The 22,882-nt window shown below is 54.9% G+C and overlaps 1 protein-coding gene across 1 annotated transcript in view; it reads right to left on the reverse strand.

Moving 5' to 3' along the window:
- Positions 1-22,882, reverse strand: part of csmd2 (CUB and Sushi multiple domains 2) — a 995,459-nt gene that overhangs the window by 541,886 nt on the left and 430,691 nt on the right. The window contains exon 21 of the mRNA XM_072502405.1: positions 4,897-5,023. Within this exon, the coding sequence (XP_072358506.1) occupies positions 4,897-5,023 (127 nt within the window). The remainder of the gene's footprint in view (positions 1-4,896; positions 5,024-22,882) is intronic.

Consider the following 22,882-nt stretch of genomic DNA (forward strand, 5'->3'; position numbering starts at 1 on the left):
CATGCACACCACCCACCCCATTGCCGATCCATCTGCGGCACAACGGCCGGGCTCACACAGTTGTGGGTGGACACGTGTCTATTGCAGGCCATGGAGGATGATGACAACCCGCCCTGCGATGAGCTCCTGGCTCCACATCGTTGGTCTATGTCTGACCCATGGCCACAGTACCACCATCCAGCCGGACCATCCCTGCATGCGGCTGTGACACTGCAGCGCACGGTCCCGTCCTCTGCCCGGGGGGATGTTGATGGCGGCCCAGGAGGAATGGGCAGACTCACCTGGGGCTGAGGTAAGACCACCCCTCACACACATACACTTGCGCTCAACGTACATGACACCCCCGCACGCTTTGGACAGAGCACAAAGGCAGCTTCTGTAGGTGTAACATTGACTTTAATAACCAAAGGAGTTCATGCACGTGCCCTAGCCCCTAAAACTCATCTGTGCCCTGCACCCGTGCCAACTTACTGTGACTGTGCGACGCCGGCTTGCACATGGCCAATGGCGCCGATGCCCTCAGCGATGGCCTGCTGAGACTGGGCTATGGCCTGCTGAGACTGGGCTATGGCCTGCATAGACTGGGCTATGGCCTGCTGAGACTGGGCCATGGCCTGCAGAGACTGGGCCATGACGTTGAGCGCCTCTGCCATCTGGCGCTGGCACTGGCTCATGGCCTCCTGTGAGAGGGCAGCCATGTCCTGGGCCACAGACGCCACCTGCACGGAAAGCCCCAATCCTCGCAAACCGTTCCCCATGTCTGACACCATCGCACCCATTGCCTCAACCGCGGACGCCACCCGTGCGGTGTCGGCCTGGGTGGCACGTATGACCAGCACCACTCCCAGCTCCTGGACGCGGGTGGACTCCTCCACCTGCGACTGCAGCCGCCGCAAGACGGCCGTCACCCTCTTCGCTCGTCTCCAGGTCGGTGGTTGCATCGGATCTATGGGTGGGTGTGGTAACTCCAGGAACCCGGGATCCATCTGGGCGGCAGATGTTCGCTTGGGCTGGGCTGCCCTCCGACCGCCCGGCCCCTCTGCTGCTCCTACCTCCACCTGCTGTACCGGGACGGCTGTGTTGTGCGCACCAGTGAGTGTACCAGACGCCTCATCACTAAAGTGCCCAACCGAGGTGAGTGTTTCTGCGATGGTGGAGGGTGTTGGTGACAGCAGTGGCGTTGTGTCGTGCTCTTCATCCCACTCTGAGTCCATGGCACTTTGGGTTGGGGGTTCGTCTCCACCCATCCACTCTGTGTCACTGTCCGGTATTTCATCTTCCTGGGTAGTGCTGTCCCGGGTAGGGGTGTCCTGGGCAGTGCTGTCCCGGGTAGGGGTGTCCCGGGTAGGGGTGTCCTGGATAGGGGTGTCCTGGGTAGTGGTGTCCTGGCTCGGCTGTGACAGGGGCCTGTGGCTGCCCCTCTCGTCGCTGGGTGGCACACGCTTGCGTCGTCGCACCCGCACGTGACGGGGGCATCGTCTCCCTGTTGCTCCAGGTCTCTCCGTCTCCCGTGGTCGCCAAGGGAATCCTGCGGGCGTTGCATGCCGGAGGGTCCGGGTCTCTCCGTCTCCCATGGTGTGTGAGGGGCATCCTGCGGGCGTCGCATGCCAGAGGGTCCGGGTCTCTCCGTCTCCCGTAGTGTGCGAGGGGCGTCATGCGGGCGTCGCATTGCGGAGGGTCCGGGTCTCTCCGTCTCCCGTGGTGTGCGAGGGGCATCCTGCGGGCGTTGCGTGCCGGAGGGTCCGGGTCTCTCCGTCTCCCATGGCCTCCGAGGGGCATCCTGCGGGCGGTCTGCATCTGCGGGGATGGGTGCCTGGACGTTTGCTCTTGCGATACACAATGAAGCATGCATGGTTAGACACGCAGGCAGTGATCAGGTGATATGGGGAGGGGGATATAGGGGAGGGGGGACATGGGGACGGGCTGTCGGTGGTTCACTTGCTATTACGCCCCAGACCTCTGCATCAGCAACCTCCCGGTCCTCAGGTCCGCCAGCCAGTTCCAGGGCCCTTTCCTTGTGTTCGGTCAGTGGCCTCTCATCAGCGGGGCCTCCTCCAGTCCTCACATGGTGTTGTGTGCGCGTTTCTCCTGTGGCCGGGGGGGGGGGGGGGGGGGTGGCAGGGGTAAAAGGCAACAGTGTTAGACAGGTGTATGAATGCACGCCATCGGTTGCGCGTGTATTGCAGAGGTTAAGTAATACGGGGGAGGGGGGATATGGGGGAAGGGGATATGGGGGAGGGGGGATATGGGGGATATGGGGGAGGGGGGATATGGGGGATGGGGGATATGGATATCGGGCTGGGGGGGGGGGGGGAGGCTCACCCTGCCTGCTCTGACGAGGTCGTTCACCTTCTTGTGGCATTGGGTGCCTGTCCGTGGTGTCAGGGCCGCAGCGGTGACGGCCTCTGCCACCTCCCTCCACAGACGCCGGCTGTGGCGTGGGGCAACTCTGCGGCCGTGCCCGGGAGACAGGGCGTCCCTCCTCTGCTCCACTGCGTCCAGGAGCGCCTCCACATCCCGTGACTGGAACCTCGGGGCTGAACGGCGGCCGGCCATCCGGTCGGGTGTTCCGGTCGGGTGTTCCGGTCGGGTGGGGGGGAGCAGCGCGTCCTTATGAGACGTCACGCCATGCGGCGTGTATGACGCTGCACGGCGTGAACCACGTGAGCAAGCGCGGATCCCGTCACTTCGCTGCTAGCCCATTTCGGGCCGGAGACTTCGCGACGATTTTTGCGGCGTGACGCAAGTCGGATTTGCGCCGTTTTTTGCGCCGATCGGCGGAGTTTGCGCCGATAACGGAGAATTTTGCCCCTGATCTTTTCTCTACATGCTTTCTCTGGTTAAAAATGCTGAAACGTTGGGATACTTTGACCAATTTAAACTATTTTCTGCTATTGTTACAAGGGGCAATCTAATTAATTTATGATGTGTTTCAGATGATAAAGGTTTGATACAAAACTGCTTTCTCCGGTTGGGAAATCAGGAACCAGGGGTGGGGGGGGGGGCACAATTTCAGAAAGTTATGTCGATTAACAGTAAAATCAGGAAGCACTTTTTCCACATTATGGGTAATGGAAGTATGGAATTCTGTCCCTCAAAAAGGCATTGATGCCGATTCAATTGAAAATATCAAAATTGAGATTGATGGACTTTGTCCGTTAAGGCTATGGATCAAAGAGGGTAAATGGACTTGATGGGCTTTTTGTGCTAACTCTTTCCCTGAGGTTTCACTGCGTTCCATTGTGGTGCAGCAAGGGTATGCATCATAGATCCCCCAACTTTGGTCAAACTGCCGCAGAGAGAGACTAAACAGAGGCATGACATTGAAAATTAATTGGTGGCCTCATGCTCTTTCCACAACCTTTAATTTTCCATGATGTGGAGATGCCGGCGTTGGACTGGGGTGAGCACAGTACGAAGTCTTACAACACCAGGTTAAAGTCCAACAGGTTTGTTTCGATGTCACCAGCCTTCGGAGCGCCGCTCCTTCCTCAGGTGAACGATACTCTTCGTTCACCTGAGGAAGGAGCGGCGCTCCAAAGGCTGGTGACATCGAAACAAACCTGTTGGACTTTAACCTGGTGTTGTAAGACTTCGTACTTTAATTTTCCAACCTCTTAAATAGGAAATGGAGCATATTTCAGATTGCAGGGGAAGAATGAAAAATACTCGTAAAGTTGGGAAGCAAAAATTAATTGCATATTAATGGTCTTTATCAATATCTCAACCCCAATTGTATTTTGGAAATATTCTGCTTTTATTATTCATAAACAAACCCTTTTCCTAGTCTGGCAAAAGACCACTCTTGTCTTAAAGAGTTCAAACTATGTTTGCACCAGCATAGTTAAGCTGCTTCTCAGCATGTCTGTCGACTCAATTGTATGTATCTCATTATTTTTTTTAATGAATTTTCACTGCACTAAGCCTAGAGAGACTCTTAATGTTCATGTGCAGACAGACAAATGCTCTAATCAATCCTATTCAGAAGACCAATCTCAGTATTTTCTTCCACTGGATTATCTATCTGCACATCACGTTTTTCCTGTGAGTTGTAAGAGACATGAACTGCCTTCCTGATACACATCACAAATCATTATCACAAAAAAAATCAAAGGTTTTCACACATGCTTGATGTTCTCTGAAAGATATTTAGAAAAATGAATCCATTGCTGATGATATCAGATGGACAATGTGACCGCCTTGATTACTGCTCCTACAAGCCAAATTTGGGGTCTTCAGGTTGAAAGCTCAGTCCTTATTCAATTGAAAGAGCTTTCATGTTGGCTGATTTTCATTCATTCCTCAGCGTCAGCCATTGTTCAGGTATTAGCACTCTCCTCGGAGTCAAAATGTGAAAAATTCAAGTCCCTTTAGAAACTAGAATACAAAAATCTAGGTTGACGCTTAATGCAGAAAAGAACTGCACTGCCACAAATTCTGCCTTTTGGATGGGATAAACTGACACTTTGCCAGTGCTCTCGTGTGCAAGTGTCACCATTTTATATGAACTATTGTACATACTTTACAGTAATCTCATACAATTGGACAGCAAATGCGCCCAAAATAATCAAGTATTTAAGCTGTGGTTTGAGGTGGTCCATTTTCCCAAAGTACACTCTGCGAATTGCCCGTTTAAATAGATTTTCTCCGAAATTTATTCATTTAATAAATCCAAAACACACTTCAAGGGAAAATACACATCTGCTTCTTATAACAATTTACATGCAAATCACATTTCACATTGCCATAAATGAGGGCTAATAGTCTAATTTGTTCCAAACTTTGGCTTTAAAAGCAGCAACAACATAGAAAATGTACAAAAGCCTTTTAATTGCATGTCTACGGAGTAATTTTTAATTAAGATTTCTTTGTTATTAGCTGGAATGGTTTTCTTACCCAATCGTACTGCCAGGATCTGCTTCAACAGACCAGGTGCAGTGTAGATTGTGGTCATATGGTGCCGGGTACCCAGGTGAAAAGATTCTTCCAGAAGCCTCTCCGATGATGTGACCTCCACATTCAGCTGAAAATATTTATAGAATGAGAAAACAATCTTTGAATAATTCACTCACAAAAGGGAAATGTGATAATAAAAGGCACAAGAGGGAGCAGCAAGAGACATCAAAGAAACAACTGAGGAACCTTCAGGAGGAGTCAATTGATTTGCTTTAATTGAAATGTCAATGAAAGGCAATAACCATACGAAGCTTTTGAAAGACATATATATTTTTTTTAATGTAGACTATCCAATTCTTTTTTTTCCAATTAAGGGGCAATTTAGCGTGGCCAATCCACCTAGCCTGCACATCTTTGGGTTGTGGAGGTGAAACCGTCGCAAACACGGGGAGAAATTGCAAATGGACAGGGGGCCGGGATCGAGCCAGGGTCCTTGGTGCTGTGAGGCAGCAGTGTTAACCACTGTGCCGCCGTGCCTCCTTGAACGACATTATACATATTGCATTTATCATTTCTGTTCTACTGTGGAAACAATTAATTCCATTTTCCCTAGCAGTCATTCTGGATTGCCCTTTGAACCTTGGGTGATCAAAAAAAATTTCTCGTTTTCGAAAATCTGTTGGGTACTTTTCCTCCATCACAGGAAGATTGTCTGTATGAACACAGTCTTGACTCTCAGACTGTCTTTAAGTTTATTTCGTGATTTCAGAAGTAGGAGATTTGCTCCTCTTGTATATCTACTCATCAAGGAGTGGTGGAGCTCAGTGTGGCCAGAAGTGGGTGCAGAGGGGGCTGATGTAATACTGCTTTGAAGTTCCTTCAATAACCTGTTTTTAATAATAAAATATTGCCAGAGGAGTCATAAATTCATTATTAACAAAGCAACAATTTAATATTGTAGCTTCTGACCACATTATGTCCTCTCAGCCTTACGTCTGTCCTTTACTGCACTCAAAGGGACTCCTAAGCATCAATGATTGCGTAACGAAAAAAGGAAACAACAGTACAGAAAATGCAGGTCATTTTTTGATTTTAAAAACAAGATTTTACCCTTGGGACATACAGTGGGCAGCAGGGGCAAGGAGGCAAGGAGGGCCAATGAGCGAGAGGGCGGAGATCCTTTCATTTTTCTGTCTTTTGCTCATTCAGCATTCTCACAGTGTACGGTGTTGGTATGGTTGTCTTGGAAACACAGAAACCACATGAGACAAATTCCAGAGGCTCAGAGAAGATTGGGTGGTGAATTACAAGGATTGGAGGGGGGGAGGGGGGGGGGGGGGGGGTGGTGGTGCCAGGAATAATATTTTAAGTCGGAAGGATCATTGCCTCTCTGTGTATCTGTTCAACGTTAGCTACAATCTACAGAAGACAGCCAGGGCAACACTTCGATTTTTCCCCAGGTGATGAGGAAACTCAGATGCAACTCAGGTTTTGTGGCTGGTGTGTAACATTAGTCTATTTTATTTCAATTCTAAAACTTGGGCTTGACTGGGTAGACACTGAAAGGCTATTTCCCCTCGTCATAGGAGAAGCATTGACCATTTAAGACTGAGATGAGGAGAAACAGCTCTACTATGAGGATTGTAAATCCTCTGCATTCTCTACTCCAGAAGGCAGTGGATGATCAGCCATTGAATATATTCAAAAGTGAGATACATGGGGTGGGAATCTCCGACCCCCGCCGGGTCGGAGAATCGCCGGAGGGGGGGGGGGGGGTGAATCCCGCCCCGCTACTCCGACGCTGCCCGCGATATTCTCGGGCAGCCAAAAATTTGTGCCGACGGGAATCGCGCCGCGCACCTTGCAGGATAGCGAGGGCCGGCGCGACACTATGGGCCGGGAAACGGGGGGGGGGGGTGGCCGGGGAGGGTGAGTGCCGGGGAGGGGTGAGTGCCGGGGAGGGGTGAGTGCCGGGGAGGGGTGAGTTGCCTGGCCAGGTACCAACAGTCGTGACCATGCGGCCCATGGCACCTGGCTGCGGAGGGGGATATGTACACTGATGATATGTCGTCTATCCCCCAACCCCCACCCCCTGCAGGCCGTTATGTTTGGGCATCACCCAGTGATGTTGGCCGCCGTGGCGGGAGTCGCCCTTCTACATGTTGCCCTGGGGAGCTGGAGCAGGGGCGAGCCAGGGAGGCAGTGGAGGCTGCCGCAGAGAAGCGTGCTGCAGAGAGGCAGGTGGCAGCCGCCCAAGCTGGAGGGCCGCCCGCACGACAGGACGAGGAGGAGGTGGTGGTGCCACGGCGCCGGAGACGCCCATTGAGGCCCCATGTGTACCGGCACAGCACGTTGTACCAGGACCTCACGGACCGGGCATGCAGGTGGCGACTCAGGATGAGCCACGGAAACCGTCCCCCATATCTGCCACCTGATGGCACACGTGGCACTGGGGAGGACACCCTCTCCCAGTGGCTATCAAGGATACGGTGGCCCTGAACTTCTACGCCACGGGTCATTCCAGTTGCCGGGTGAGGACCTGTCCGGTATCTCCCAGGCATCGGTGCATCCATGCAGTGACAGACGCACTGTATGCCATCGCGGACTGCTACATCCAGTTCCCTGTGGACCGGGCCAGCCAGGATGCCCGGGCAGCGGGCTTCGCTGCCGTGGCCAGGATGCCCATGGTCCAGGGGGCGATTGATGGGATGCACGTCGCCGTGCGGCCACCAGCTGATAACAGGGCTGTTCACGAATAGGAAGGAGACCTACTCCATGAACGTGCAGGTGGTCTGTGACCACCGCATGAGGATCCTGCATGTCTGCGCCCGGTACCCGGGCTGTGTACATGACTCGTTCGTATTGGCGCAATCATTCATCCCCGCAATGTTCGAGGGACGCCACCCCTGGCTGAGGGGCTGGTTGCTGGGCGACCAGGGTTACCTGTTGCGGTTGTGGCTGATGACGCCGCTACGGAGGCCACAGGCCGACGCGGAGAACCACTACACTGATGCCCATGCAGCGACCAGGGGTGTGGTCGAGAGGTGCTTTGGGCTGCTGAAGGTGCGCTTCAGGTGCCTGAAGTGCTCTGGAGGAGCCCTCCAGTACCCTTTGGATAGGGTCGGCCGTATCGTTGTGGTCTGCTGCGTCCTGCACAACATAGCCCAGCAGAGGGGCGATGTGCTGGATGCAGAGGAGGGCGCGGGCGAGGTGCAAAATGATGAAGGACAGGCCTCCCCGTATGAGGAGGATGGGGGCAATGTACAGGACAGATGGGCTGGACATGGACGGGAGGCTGCCCACCGTTACCGGCTGCCCCAGCGGGCACGGGGCGGGTTGATAGCCGCCCGGTTCACAGACTAGGGGGGGTGGGGATCGCCGGGTATGGGCACAGACAGCACAGTACGGCACCAGCCTACCACCCTCACCCCACCCACCCACCAATAACCACCCTCACATCACCCGCATGAGCACCACCCCTCCATTGCACATCCACCTGCGGCACAGTGGAAGCGTGTCTATTGCAGGCCATGGAGGATGATGACAACCCGCCCTGCAATGAGCTCCGGGCTCTACATCGTTAGACAATGTCTGACTCGTGGCCACAGTACCACCCTCCACCCGGACCGTCCCTGCATGCGACTGTGACACTGCAGCGCACGGTCCCATCGTCTGCCCGGGAGGGTGGGGGGGCACACTCACCTGAGGCCGACGTCCTATCACCCCTCACACACACACTGACACTCACCTCGCACCACACCCCCGCGCGCATCAGACAGAGCACAGAGGCAACTTCTGTAGGTGTGAAAGTTATTATTTTTTTTTAGAAATATTTTTATTCAAATTTTTACATATTTTCAACAAACCCCCACCTTACAGAAAAAAAGAAAAACAAAGAACACATAAATAAACATCTTACAACTACATCACAATTAAACCCCCCATTAAGCAATAATAAACACAGTAGAAAACACAAAATACACCCCCCCCCCGCTCTGGGTTGCTGCTGCTGCTGACCACCTCCTGACGCTCCGCTAGAAAGTCTAGGAACGGTTGCCACTGCCTGAAGAACCCTTGCACAGACCCTCTCAAGGCAAATTTTACCCTCTCCAATTTAATGAACTCTCCCATGTCGCTGATCCAGGCTTCCACGCTTGGGGCCCTCGCATCCTTCCACTGTAGCAGAATCCTCTGCCGGGCTACCAGGGATGCAAAGGCCAGAATACCGGCCTCTTTCATCTCCTGCACTCACGGCTCGTCCGATTCCCCAAACAGTGCTAACCCCCAGCTCGGCTTAACCCGGGTGTTCACCACCTTAGACACTGTCCTCACAATACCCCTCCAGAACCCATCCAGCGCCGGGCACGCCCAGAACATGTGGGTGTGATTTGCTGGGCTCCCCAAGCACCTCCCACACCTGTCTTCCACCCCAAAGAACCTGCTCCGCCTCGCCCCTGTCATATGCGCTCTGTGAAGAACCTTCAATTGTATCAGGCTAAGCCTGGTGCAAGAGGAGGAAGAATTAACCCGACCCAGGGCATCCGCCCACGCACCCTCGTCTATCTCTTCCCCAAGCTCCTCCTCCCATTTACCCTTTAACTCCTCCACCGAGGTCTCCTCCTCCTCCTGCATCTCCTGGTAGATCGCCGAGACCCTGCCCTCTCCAACCCACACCCCCGAGAGCACCCTATCCTGGATCCTGAGTGCTGGAAGCAGCGGGAACTCCCTCACCTGCCGTCTTACAAACTCCCTTACCTGCATGTACCCGAAGGCATTTCCGGGGGGAAGCCCAAATTTTTCCTCCAGCGCCCCAAGGCTCGCAAACGTCCCATCTAAAAACAGGTCCCCCATCCTTCTAATTCCTGCCCTGTGCCAGCTCAGGAACCCTCCATCCATTCTCCCGGGACGAACCGATGGTTCTCCCGGATTGGGGACCAAACCAAAGTCTCTACCTCACCCCTATGGCGTCTCCACTGCCCCCAAATTTTCAAAGTCGCCGCCACCACCGGACTCGTGGTGTACCTAGTCGGCGGGAGCGGCAGCGGTGCTGTCACCAGTGCTCCCAGACTCGTGCCCACACAGGACGCCATCTCCAACCTCTTCCACGCCACCCCCTCCCCCTCCATTACCCACTTGCGTGTCATCGCCACATTGGCAGCCCAGTAATACCCACACAGATTAGGTAACGCTAACCCTCCTCTGTCCCTACTCCGCTCCAGAAACACCCTTCTCACCCTCGGGGTCTTTTTCGCCCACACAAATCCCGTGATGCTCCTACTGACCTGCTTAAAAAAGGCCTTGGGGATCAGGATGGGGAGGCACTGGAATATAAAAAGGAACCTCGGGAGCACCGTCATCTTCACCGACTGTACCCTACCCGCCAAGGAGAGTGGCAGCATATCCCACCTTTTAAACACCTCCTCCATCTACTCCACCAGCCTCGTCAAGTTGAGCTTGTGTAGGGCCCCCCAGCTCCTGGCCACCTGGATCCCCAGGTACCGAAAACTCCTTTCCGCCCTCTTCAGTGGAAGCTCGTCTATCCCCCTTCCCTGGTCCCCTGGGTGTACCGCGAAGAGCTCACTCTTCCCCACATTGAGCTTATACCCGGAAAAGTCCCCAAACTCCCTGAGGATCTGCATCACCTCCGGCATCCCCCCCCCACTGGGTCCGCCACATACAGTAACAGGTCATCGGCATACAACGAAACCCAGTGTTCCTCCCCCCACCAGACCAGCCCTTCCAGTTCCTGGACTCCCTTAGAGCCATAGCCAAAGGCTCAATTGCCAATGCAAATAGCAAGGGGGATGGGGGGCACCCCTCCCTCGCCCCCCGGTACAGCCGAAAGTACTCCGACCTCCTCCGATTCGTGGCCACACTCACCACCGGGGCTTCGTAAAGTAGCCTAACCCAACTAATGAACCCCTCCCCGAACCCAAACCTCCTCAACACTTCCCAGGGGTACCCCCACTCCACCCTATCGAAGGCCTTCTCCGCGTCCATCGCCGCCACTATCTCTGCCTCCCCCTCCACTGTAGGCATCATGATTACGTTAAGGAGCCTACCTCCGCACATTGGTATTCAGCTGCCTTCCCTTAACAAAACCCGTCTGGTCCTCGTGAATCACCCCCGGGACACAATCCTCAATTCTGGTAGCCAACACCTTCGCTAACAGCTTCGCGACCACGTTGAGGAGAGAGATTGGCCTATACGACCCATACTGTAATGTGTCCTTGTTCCACTTCAAGATCAGCGAGATCAGCGCCCTGGACATCGTCGGGGGTAGGGCCCCCCACTCCCTCGCCTCATTGAAAGTCCTCACTAATAGAGAGCCCAGCAGGTCCATGTACGCCCGGTAAAAATTCCACCGGGAACCCATCTGGCCCCATTGCCTTCACCGCCTGCATACTCCCCAGCCCCTTAGTCAGCTCCTCCAGCCCTACCGGTGCCCCAAGCCCAGCCACCTGCTCCTCCTCCACCCTCGGGAACCTCAGCCGATCCAAAAATCGACGCATCCCCCTCCTCCGTCGGGGGCTTAGACCTATACAGCCCCTCATAAAAGTCTCCAAATAGCCCATTTATTCCAACCGCACTCTGCACCGTGTTGCCCCCTTTATCCCTAACTCCCCCATTCTCCCTCGCTGCCTGCTGCTTCCGAAGCTGGTGTGCCAACATCCGGCTAGCCTTCTCCCCATACTCCTACACCGCCCCTTGCGCTTTCCTCCACTGCACCTCTGCTTTCTTGGTGGTCAACAGGTCGAACTTGGCCTGGAGGCTTCGTCGCTGCTTGGGTAGTCCCTCCTCGGTGACCTCTGCATACTTCTTATCCACCCGTAAAATCTCCCCCACCAATTTCTCCCTCTCTCTCCTCTCCTTCCCCTTCTTGTGGGCCCTAGTGGAGATTAGCTCACCCCTAATCACTGACTTCAGCGCCTCCCAGACCACCCCCACCTGCACCTCCCCATTATCGTTAGCCTCTAGGTCTCTTTCAATGCACCCCCGGATCCGCCCATCCACCAGCAAGCCCACATCCAGGCGCCACAGCGGGCGCTGCGCCCTCTCCTCCCCTAGCTCCAGCTCCACCCAATGCGAGGCATGGTCTGAGATGGCTATGGCCGAATACCCCGTGCCCTCCACCCTCGGAATTAGTGCCCTGCTCATAACGAAGAAGTCAATCCGGGAATAGGCTTCATGGACCTGGGAAAAAAAAGAAAATTCCCTGGACCCTGGTCTGACAACCTCCATGGGTCCACTCCTCCCATCTGGTCCATAAACCCCCTCAGCAACTTGGCCGCCGCTGGCCTCTTACCCGACCTGGACCTGGAGCGGTCCAATGCTGGATCCAGTACCGTGTTGAAGCACCCCCCCCATTATCAAGCTCCCTGCCTCCAGGTCCGGAATCTGGCCCAACATGCACCGCATAAATCCGGCATCGTCCAAATTCGGGGCATATACATTCACTAATACCACCCGCACCCCCTGCAGCTTACCACTCACCATCACATACCTACCTCCATTGTCTGCCACGATGTTCAGCGCCTCAAACGACACCCGCTTCCCCACCAAAATCGCCACCCCTCGATTCTTTGCGTCCAACCCCGAGTGGAAAACCTGCCCGACCCACCCCTTTCTCAGCCTAACCTGATCAGCCACCCTCAAATGCGTCTCCTGGAGCATAACCACATCTGCCTTCAGTCCCTTCAGGTGCGCGAACACCCGGGCCCTCTTGACAGGCCCATTCAGGCTTCCCACATTCCAAGTTATCAGCCGGATCAGGATGCTTCCCGCCCCCCCCCCCCCCCTCCCGGCCGATTAGCCATCCCCTTTTCTAGGCCAGCCACGTGCCTGCGCCTCCCGCCCTCTCCATTCCACCCAGCGGCAGACCCCCGCCCCGACTCTCTCTCCGAGCTCCAGCTTCCCTTTGGCCAATGCAGCAGCAATCTAGTCCCCCCCCCCTCCCCTCCCCCAGCTAGGTCCCCCCCTAGCTGCGTTGCTCCCCCCAGAGCACTCCCGTAAGTCAGCTGACTCCTGCTGACCCCGGGCACTCCCACCATTCCATCGACCCCCCAGTGTGTAGTCTCCCCCCCCCCCCCACCCCTCCTGTCCATCAGCGGGCGCTCCTCTCCAACACCGTCCTTCCCCCCGGCCCCGCCCCCTTCCTTCCCATGTGTGATGAACGGTTACTGCCTTATCATCATGTAAAGTGATGTCCCCTTTAAGACCGGGCTTGGAACCCTGGGGACTCCGCCTCTGGCTCCGCCCATCTGGGAGCCATACATAAAGGCCTGCCTCATGGTCTGTATAGCAGTCAGCTCTCGTCCATAGCTGTAGCATAGTTATTAGTCTAATAAAGCCTTCTTTACAGTTTAATCTCTAAGCATCATTATTGAGGGTACCTCAATTTATTAGACTAAACTAGATTCAGGATGGACGCAGGCCTAAAACCAGAGAAGCTCAATCTGGAAGCACGAAAGCCGGAGGCAAAGGAAATTTTTAAATACTGGCTGCGGTGCTTCGAGGCCTACCTGGACTCCGCAGAGACTCCCAGCCTGGGGCCATGCAAGCTGCGTCTACTCCACGCCCGGGTGAGTCACAGAATCTCCGCCACGCTCGAAAAGGCGACGACTTATGATGCGGCGATTGAGTTGCTCCGCAAGCGGTTTGTCAAACCCGTCAATGAGGTGCACGCCCGGCATCTGCTCTCTACCTGCCGGCAGCGCTCGGGGGAATCGCTCGCCGAGTTTGTTGAAAAACTCACCGCGCTTGCCAGGGACTGTGACCATCAGGATGTGACAGGGGAAGTCCATATGAACCTGTACATCAGGGATGCTTTCGTGTCCGGAATCCGCTCGACCTACATCCGGCAGCGGCTGCTTGAAAACAGGGCAAAAGACCTCCAGGAGACGCTAACGCTCGCCTCCTCGCTGGAGGTGGCCCGACATAACTTGGGTACGTACCCCGCGGACTCTGCCAGCCCCTCCCCCGGACTTCCTCAGACTCACCCGTATTACAGGCCTGCGCCACGCGGCAACCCGCTCACCATGGGGGCACACCTTGCTACTTCTACGGGCAGGGCCAGCATCCACACCCACGCTGCCCAGCCCGCTCCGCGATCTGCAGCGACTGCGGGAAGAAAGGGCACTTTGCAAGGGTCTGCCTGACCAGACCCAGGGGCCAGAAAAACAAAGAACAGCCGTCCCGAAAATCAGGCTCTCAGGCCCGTAGGCCTCGCAATGCTGCTGCGCACCGACCCGACACGCCCTCTTCTGACGCGTCATCAGCCTCGTGCAAATCATGGGAGCGGCCATCTTGTCGGCTGCCATCTTCTCGACCCGACACCTGCGACCGACGGCAGCGGCCATTTTACGAGTTCGATTCGGCTGACGCCTCCGACTACCCGCGACTGGGTGCGATCACCCTCGATCAAACTCGGCCAAAACACCTGCAGAACTCCATGATGCAGGTCCAGGTCAACGGGCACGACACTGCATGCCTCTTCGACTCCGGGAGCACGGAGAGCTTTATCCACCCTGAAACGGTAAGGCGCTGCTCCCTACGCACCCATCCCGCATCCCAAACCATAGCCCTCGCACCTGGGTCCCACTCGGTAAAAATCACGGGGTACTGTATTGCGGATCTCTCGATCCAGGGTGCCAAATACACCCGTTTCAAATTTTATATCCTCCCTCACCTCTGTGCCCCCCTGCTGCTCGGACTGGATTTCCAGTGCAGCCACCGAAGCCTGACACTGAAATTCGGCGGACCCTTGCCCCCCCTCACGGTGTGCTGCCTTGCGACACTGAAAGTCGCACCCCCCTCGCTATTCGCTAACCTCACTCCTGACTGTAAGCCCGTCGCCACCAGGAGCCGGCGCTACAGTGCCCAAGATATGGCTTTTATCAAGTCAGAGGTCCAGCGTTTACTGGGAGAGGGGGTCATCGAGGCTAGCAACAGCCCTTGGAGAGCGCAAGTGGTGGTAGTCCGGTCCGGGGAGAAGAAACATCAAGTCCCGCAACCTACCTTACTCAACCAAGGAGGTCAAGGCCATGGTCAGGGCCTGCCAGGTCTGTGCGGAGTGCAAACCGCACTTCTATCGGCCAGACAAGGTTCGGCTCGTGAAGGCCTCGGGCCCCTTTGAGCGACTGAGCGTGGACTTCAAGGGGCCCCTCCCATCCACCAACCGCTATGCCTATTTCCTCACCATGATCGATGAGTTCTCCCGTTTCCCATTCGCCATTCCTTGCACCGACATGACCTCAGCCACGGTGATTAAGGCACTGCACAGCATCTTCACCCTGTTCGGTTTCCCTGCTTATATCCACAGCGACCGGGGTACATCGTTCATGAGCGATGAACTGCGTCAGTATCTGCTCAGCAAAGGCATCGCCTTGAGCAGAACGACCAGTTATAACCCACGGGGAAACGGGCAGGTGGAGAGGGAGAACGCGACCGTGTGGAAGGCTGTCCTTCTGGCCCTGCGGTCGAGAAATCTCCCAACCACCCGCTGGCCGGAGGTCCTACCCAATGCCCTACACTCCGTTAGGTCACTCCTCTGCACGGCCACAAATGAGACCCCACACGACCGATTGTTTCTCTTCCCCAGGAAGTCTACCTCCGGGGTCTCGCTTCCACCTTGGCTGACGGCTCCGGGACCTGTTCTTCTCCGGAGGCACGCGAGGAGCCATAAAACGGACCCCCTAGTTGAAAAGGTCCGACTGCTCCACGCCAACCCCAGTTACGCCTACGTGGAGTACTCCGATGGCAAGCAAGATACGGTTTCCCTTCGGGATCTGGCGCCCGCTGGATCCTCCACCACAGACGCCCCTTCCCGCGCCGCTCCCCTGCAGGACCCGTCGCCCCCTACAACACACCCCCTTCCGGCCCTACCACCCGTTGGTGAGCTCCTACCGTGCGCCCCCCCTTTACACACCACGCCGGCGCCGGCTCCGCTACCCCCGGCCCTGCCTAGTTCCTCTGCCCCGACCCGGACCGAAGCTCCGACCGCTGTGCTCCCGGATGTGCCCTCAACCGGGACGTCCGTGCCCGCCGCACCACCGCCCGAATTGAGGAGGTCGAGGAGGACGATCCGGCCACCGAGGCGGATGGACCTATGATGGAACTTCACCCCCGCCGGACTCCTTTTTAAACAGGGGGTGAATGTGATGAACGGTTACTGCCTTATCATCATGTAAGGTGATGTCCCCTTTAAGACCGGGCTTGGAACCCTGGGGACTCCGCCTCTGGCTCCGCCCATCTGGGAGCCATACATAAAGGGCTGCCTCATGGTCTGTATAGCAGTCAGCACTCGTCTCTAGCTGTAGCATAGTTTTTAGTCTAATAAAGCCTTCTTTACAGTTTAATCTCTAAGCATCATTATTGAGGGTACCTTACCATGCGTGGGGAAAAAGCCCAAAAAAGGACCCCTAAAAAGAGCCCAAAAGTCCGTTTCTGGAGGGAGCTGCCGAACGTGCGACTTAGCTCAGCAGAGCCGCAACCGGAACGTGAAAGTGATTTTAATGACAAACAGCTCATACATGTGCCCCAGCCCCTATAACAAGTCTGTGCCCTGCACGCATGCCAACTTACTCAGTGTCTAATTTTTTGGCCAACGTCTAGATGGTTCCTCAGACGGTACAGCAGAGCTGAAGGTGGACTCCTGTGATTCCTGCCCTGTGACTAGGGGCCCCTTTGGCGGCCGTTTCCTGGGGCGCCCTGGCTTGGATGGGCCAGGCCGCAGCTCAGGTGACTGGGCTGGCGAGCTGCCAGCCTGTCCAGCCCATTGCCCACCAGATGCACCCGGGACGGAAGGGGAGGGGGGGGGGGAAGTCCGATGTGTCGCGGTGTTTCAGGGACCTCCCCTCCAGAGGGACCCGGAACGGGCCGCAGCACCACCTCCTCCCTCGGGGTGCCCGATAGCCCCCGGGCCTCTCCATGGGTCGGGTGTGCGAACGGATCCAGCATCCGGCGCACACCCAGCACCTGGAGGCCCGCCCTGGTATCAACACGTCTGCAAGTTTGCAGCCATGAAGCTCAGGGAGTTGGCCATCCCTGTCTGTGTCTGGGCGACGCCGGCCAGCACCTGGGCAATGGCGCCAATGCCCCCAGCGATGGCCTGTTGAGACTGGGCCATGGCCTGCTGAGAGAGGGCCATAGCCTGCTGAGACTGGGCCATGGCCTGCTGAGACTGGGCGATGGCCTGCTGAGACTGGGCCAGGGCGTTGAGCGCCTCTGCGATCTGCTGCTGGCTCTGGCTCATGGCTGCCTGTGAGAGGGCAGCCAAGTCCTGGGCCACAGACGCCACCCGCACAGAAAGCCTCAGGCCTTGCATACTGCTCCCCATGTCTGACACCATCGCCCCCATTGCCTCCACCGCGGACACCACCCGTGCGGTGTCGGCCTGGGTGGCACGCATGGCCGGCACCACTCCCTGCTCCTGGATGCGGGTGGACTCCTCCACCTGCATCTGCAGCTGTCGCAAGCCGGCCGTCACCCCCTTCGATTATCCCTGGGTCCGTGACTGCATCGGGTCTATGGGTGGGTGTGGTAACTCCAGGAACCCAAGATCCGTCTGGGCAGCAGATGGTTGCTTGCACCGGGCTGCTCTCCGACCGACCGGCCCGTCGGCTGCTCCTATCTCCACCTGCAGCACCGGGACGGCTGTGTTCTGCGCACCAGTTAGTGTACCAGAGGCCACATCGCTAAAGTGCCCAACCGAGGTGAGTGTCTCTGCGATGGTGGAGGGCGTAGGAGATAGCAGTGGCGTAGTGTCGTGCTCCTCATCCGACCCGAAGTACGGGGTCCCCTGGAGTGGTGTTTCCTGTCCACCCGTCCCCTGCGTGTGGGTGTCCTGCGTGTGGGTGTCCTGCGTGTGGGTGTCCTGAGCGTCAGTGTTCTGCACGTCAGCGTCTTTGGTGGGTGTGTCCTGGGTGGTGTGTCCTGTATGTGAGTTTCCTGGGTGCTTGTGTCGTGTGTGTCAGTGTCCCGGGTCGACTGGGACGGGGGCCTGTTGCTGTGGCTGCCCTCCTCGTCGCTGGATGTGGCCCACCGGCGTCACCGCACTGGCACTAGATGGGGGCGGCGTACGCCTGACGCTTCAGGTCTATCCTTGGCTCGCGGGCGCCCTGGCACTGGGTGGGGGCGTCGTAAGCCTGATGTTCTGGGTCTATCCCTAGCTTGCGGGCGCCCTGGCACGTCCTGGGGGCGGTCGGCATCTGCAGGGACGGGTGGGTCGACGTTAGGTCCTGCAATACACAATACAGCATGCATGGTGAGACGCGCAGACGAGGATGGGGAAAGGGGCAAAGGGGGAAAGGGTGGGATGGGGGAAAGAGGTGATGGGGAAGGGAGGTAGGGGTGATAGTGAGAAGGGGGGATGGGGAAAGGGGGAAAAGGGGGACAGGCAGTGTGGGGTCTCACTTGGTGGTGCACCCCTGACCTCTGCATCCGCAACCTCTCGGTCCTCGGGTCCGCCTGCAAGGTACAGGGCCCTCTCTTCATGAACGGTGAGGGGGCGCACTTCAGGTGTACCCCCTCCGGCCCTTTCACCCTCCCGGTTGTTATGTGCGCGCTTCTCCTGCGGTAGGGGGGAGGGGGGTGGCAGGGATAAAGGGCAACAGTGTTAGGCAGACTTATACATGTGGACCAGCGGTTGTGTGTATGTTGGCAGAGGTTCACACCCCATCCTGCCAATGCAGCCTGCATGGGTGGGTGCAGCCATGTCGGTTTCAGCTAGGGCTGTGACGCCCATCGTGAGGTGTGGGGGTGGGGAGTGTGGGGGGGCAGGGGGTACTCACCCTGGCTGCCCTGACTAAGTCATTGACCTTCTTGTGGCACTGGGTGCCTGTCCAGGCTGTTACAGCCACGGCGCTGACGGCCTCTGCCACCTGCCTCCACAGGCGCGGCTGAGGTGTGATGCGACCCTGCAGCCGTGTCCGGGGTACAGGGCCTCCCTCCTCTACTCCACTACGTCCAGGAGCGCCTTGATGTCGCGCTCCTGGAACCTCGGCGATGCGCGGCGGGCGGCCATTTTGCCGGGTCTCCGGCAGGGGCGTCTTTTGTGCTGCGACGCCACCAGCGTCAATGACGCCGCGCGCGTCAGTGACGAGTGATGCCGTCGTGAATGGCGTCACACCGCTGCTAGCCCCTTCAGGATCGGAGGTTTTCCGATGTTCCGGTTGGCCCGACGCCGGAGTGGTTCGCGCTATTTTTGACACCGGCGTCAGGCCATCGCGCCGATCGTGAAGAATCCCGCCCATGGATCCTTGGGTTCTGAGGTAATCAAAGGATATTGGAATTGGGTGAGAAGGGGAAGTTGGCCTCAAAGATCAGCCATGATATCGTTGAATGGCACAGCAGGTTTGCGGGCCTTATGACCTCTCCTTTTTGTTCTGTTCTTATGAAACAAAGTCATAATTTTTGAAAGGGTCCAAACCAGGGTGGCACCTATTAATAAATTGAAATAAAATGGGAAATTTAAATTATAAAAGTAACTAATGATGTACAGGATTTTATAGGATTAGGAAATCTGTTGTGCTAAGAAAGAATTAAGAGACATTGTTTTCAGCTATAGAAGCTTCAAATTCAATGTACTTTATGTAATCCATTTTTATACTTGAAATTTAGTAATTGAATAGATCATAACTGAAACAATACCCATAGCCTTGACTGACGTAATCCTGCCTAAATAAATAGATTTTGATGCTACAGGGAGCACATGGCTTTTGAACCAACGCAAAAAGGAGATGAAAATGGTGTGAGGTGATTCCTCAACTGATTGTATCTATCTCCCCACTCAGGATGTTGGTGTTTAATTTGATTATTTGAACCATTCAGTCAATTTTGTGTAGACTTTGGCAACAAGTAAGATGTTTAACCATATTAGAATTGCTCCAATGAAATGGTTGCCAAGCTCTCCGCCTTGTTCCATTGGTGCTGAATCGACATAACAGTAATGAGGCTGTGCTACACGATTGAAAATCCATCTTTTCAGATCACACTTTAAAGCACTGTCTTCTTTCCCCTCTCAGATTGATGAAAAATGTAAATGTAAAACCTATGTCACTTCAGGCAAAATTCTTTTGGCTTATTCTTACTTCCAAACCAGAGGAGTCGGTATTTCTCTAGAATGAATTTGCCTGCCGTCTATCTGACCATCCTGCTAGTGTCTGAAGTCTTTTACAGTCCTAATTATGAATTGGCACACCTTCCATTTAAGAGTTATTACTGAGGCACAAAAGAATCATCAAGCAGGAACAGATACACAGAGAGGCAAAATGTAAAGCTTCCAATAAGAGCATTTTCAGAATGTTATTTTCAATGACCAGTATTGCAATATTGTGGTAAAAATGTGAGGCAGGATTAACTCTCCACAGCGCCACTTCATAAAACATTAGAACATTACGTATTTTCCTGTTACGCTTTTAGTTTTCCCATTAACATGTGTCAGGGACGCATCTTGCTGTCAGTTGTATTATTACATATTTCTGTGTATATATTTGGTAAATGTATATTTTCCAGTGTACCGAAGAGAAACAACACAGATCCAGTCCAACTCTTTTCAGTATATTACATGCCTGGGCCTGAAAGGATTTTAAAAAGTCAGTAGGCTTCCTCACTTACTGCGATAGCTGGAAGCAACATATTTACCATGTCAAAAATGCATCTTGGCAGATTAAGTAGCAATGTCATTCCTGTAGTATTAAGGTGTTCCGGACTGAAAAGTTAGGACTGGGGACATAGTACTGTCCACGTGATAAGCTAAAGGGAGTCACATGACTAGTAGTAGTCTGGTAGTAACCTGGATGGAGAAATATAGCCTGGACTGATGAAGTCTGTTCTCTTGTGTATCTGTGCATAGATATGTCCCACAATGAATAGTTACAGTTCAGAGCCTGTGCCTCTGAACCTCTTCCTTAGACAAACATAACAACATACAATACCTACCGTCAATTTATAAGATGACTATAAGAATCTTTATTGTCACAAGTAGGCTTACATTAACACTGCAATGAAGTTCCTGTGAAAATTCCCTAGCCGCCACATTTCGCCACCTGTTCGGGTACACAGAGGGCGATTTTAGAATGTCCAATTCGCCTAACAGCATGCCTTTTGGGACTTGTGGGAGGAAACTGGAGCACCCAGAGGAAACCCACGCAGACACGGGGAGAATGTGCAGACTTCGTACAGACAGTGACCCAAGCCGGGAATCAAACCTGGGTGATGTGTTGGGTGTTCTGGATCACATACAGGTCACCAACACTTGAAGTAGTGCAACACTATTTTATTAAAAGGTTAAATATTTAAACATACTTGAACTGTGGGTAAATACGATACTAGTTTTAACTAAAGACCTTTGCCTTGTCCAAACCAGTTGATGCACTCAGCACATGGTGAATGGCTGTGTTACAGGCTGTGAGCTCTGTCCTCCTAGCTAGCTGCTACTCGAATGAGCATGAACTCTGATGCCCCCTGTCTTTATAGTGCATGTGCTCTCACTGGTGATTGGCTGCGGTGTTGTGTATGTTGATTGGTCCCACTGTGTGTCCATCAGTGTGTGTCTGCACCATGATATACAGGTGTATATTATGACATCCCCCCTTTTATATAAAAAAATGTGCCTGCGTGACAATAAATAGTGAATGTTCCTGACTACGTGTGTGCGAAATATTTACAGGACTATGCACATTAAACTAAGCTATTTACATGGGAAGGTGCCTGGTGCAGAAAAAACAGTGTGTCACACAAATAGCGAGATGAACACAAGATACAAACCACTTGAACGATTAAACGGAAGAACAGAACAGGCCAGAGAGTCCATTAGTGCACAAAGTTCACAAATTAAGTCTCTGAGGTGGGCGATGAATTCTGGTTGACCGCCTCAAGGGTGAGTCAGGAACCACCGGCTGAGGAGCGGGCTGGACTGCGTCAGAGTGAGGAAGATGCAGAGTAACCGGCATCTCCACATAGTCCAGGTCAGGGACAACGGGAGGGCGTGACACTGGCGGAGGCTCACGTAGCGAGCGTGGAACGAGACGAAGGCACGTCGATTACGGCGCAGAATGGAACCATCCGGTAGTCGAACCAGGAACGAGCGGGGAGCCACCTGCCGAAGAACCACAGCAGTTGCAGACCACCCACCATCTGGAAGATGGATGCGGATGTTGTCATCTGGAGCCAGAGCAGGGAGATCAGCTGCACGGGAGTCATGAGCCGCCTTGTGCTGTGCATGAGACAGTTGCATTCGTTGAAGGACCGGAACGTGGTCGAGGCCTGGGACGTGAATGGACGGCACCGTCGTCCTCAGGGTGCGACCCATGAACAGCTGGGCTGGCGACAGGCCAGTGGACAGTGGGGCTGAGCGATAGGCCAGCAGGCCGAGGTAGAAGTCGGATCCTGCATAGGCAGCCTTGCAGAGGAGCCGTTTGACTATGTGGACGCCCTTCTCCGCTTTGCCATTGGACTGGGGGTACAGGGGACTGGATGTCACATGCACAAAGTTGTACCTCCTGGCAAAGTTGGACCATTCCTGGCTTGCGAAGCAGGGGCCATTGTCCGACATCACAGTGAGTGGGGTGCTGTGATGAGCGAAGGTGTCCTTACAGGACACCTGGTGTGTATGACCTGCGGTCATCCGTGCCTGTCATCCTTACAGGCACGGATGACCGCAGACGATGTGATGTCGTACAAACGTACCACCTCCGGGTAGTTTGAAAAATAGTCTACAATCAGAACATAGTCCCTGTCTAGCGCGTGGAACAGGTCGATGCCGACCTTGGACCAAGGGGACGTGACCAACTCATGGGGCTGTAGGGTCTCACGAGGTTGGGCAGTCTGGAAGCGCTGACAAGTGGGGCAGTTGAGCACTGTGTTGGCGATGTCGTCATTGATGCCGGGCCAGTACACTGCCTCTCGGGCCCGTCAGCGGCACTTCTCCACACCAAGATGGCCCTCGTGTAGCTGTTCCATGACAAGCTGGCGCATGCTGTGCGGG

The sequence above is a fragment of the Scyliorhinus torazame genome, chromosome 1 (assembly GCF_047496885.1).
Source record: "Scyliorhinus torazame isolate Kashiwa2021f chromosome 1, sScyTor2.1, whole genome shotgun sequence".
Classification (NCBI taxonomy): domain Eukaryota; kingdom Metazoa; phylum Chordata; class Chondrichthyes; order Carcharhiniformes; family Scyliorhinidae; genus Scyliorhinus; species Scyliorhinus torazame.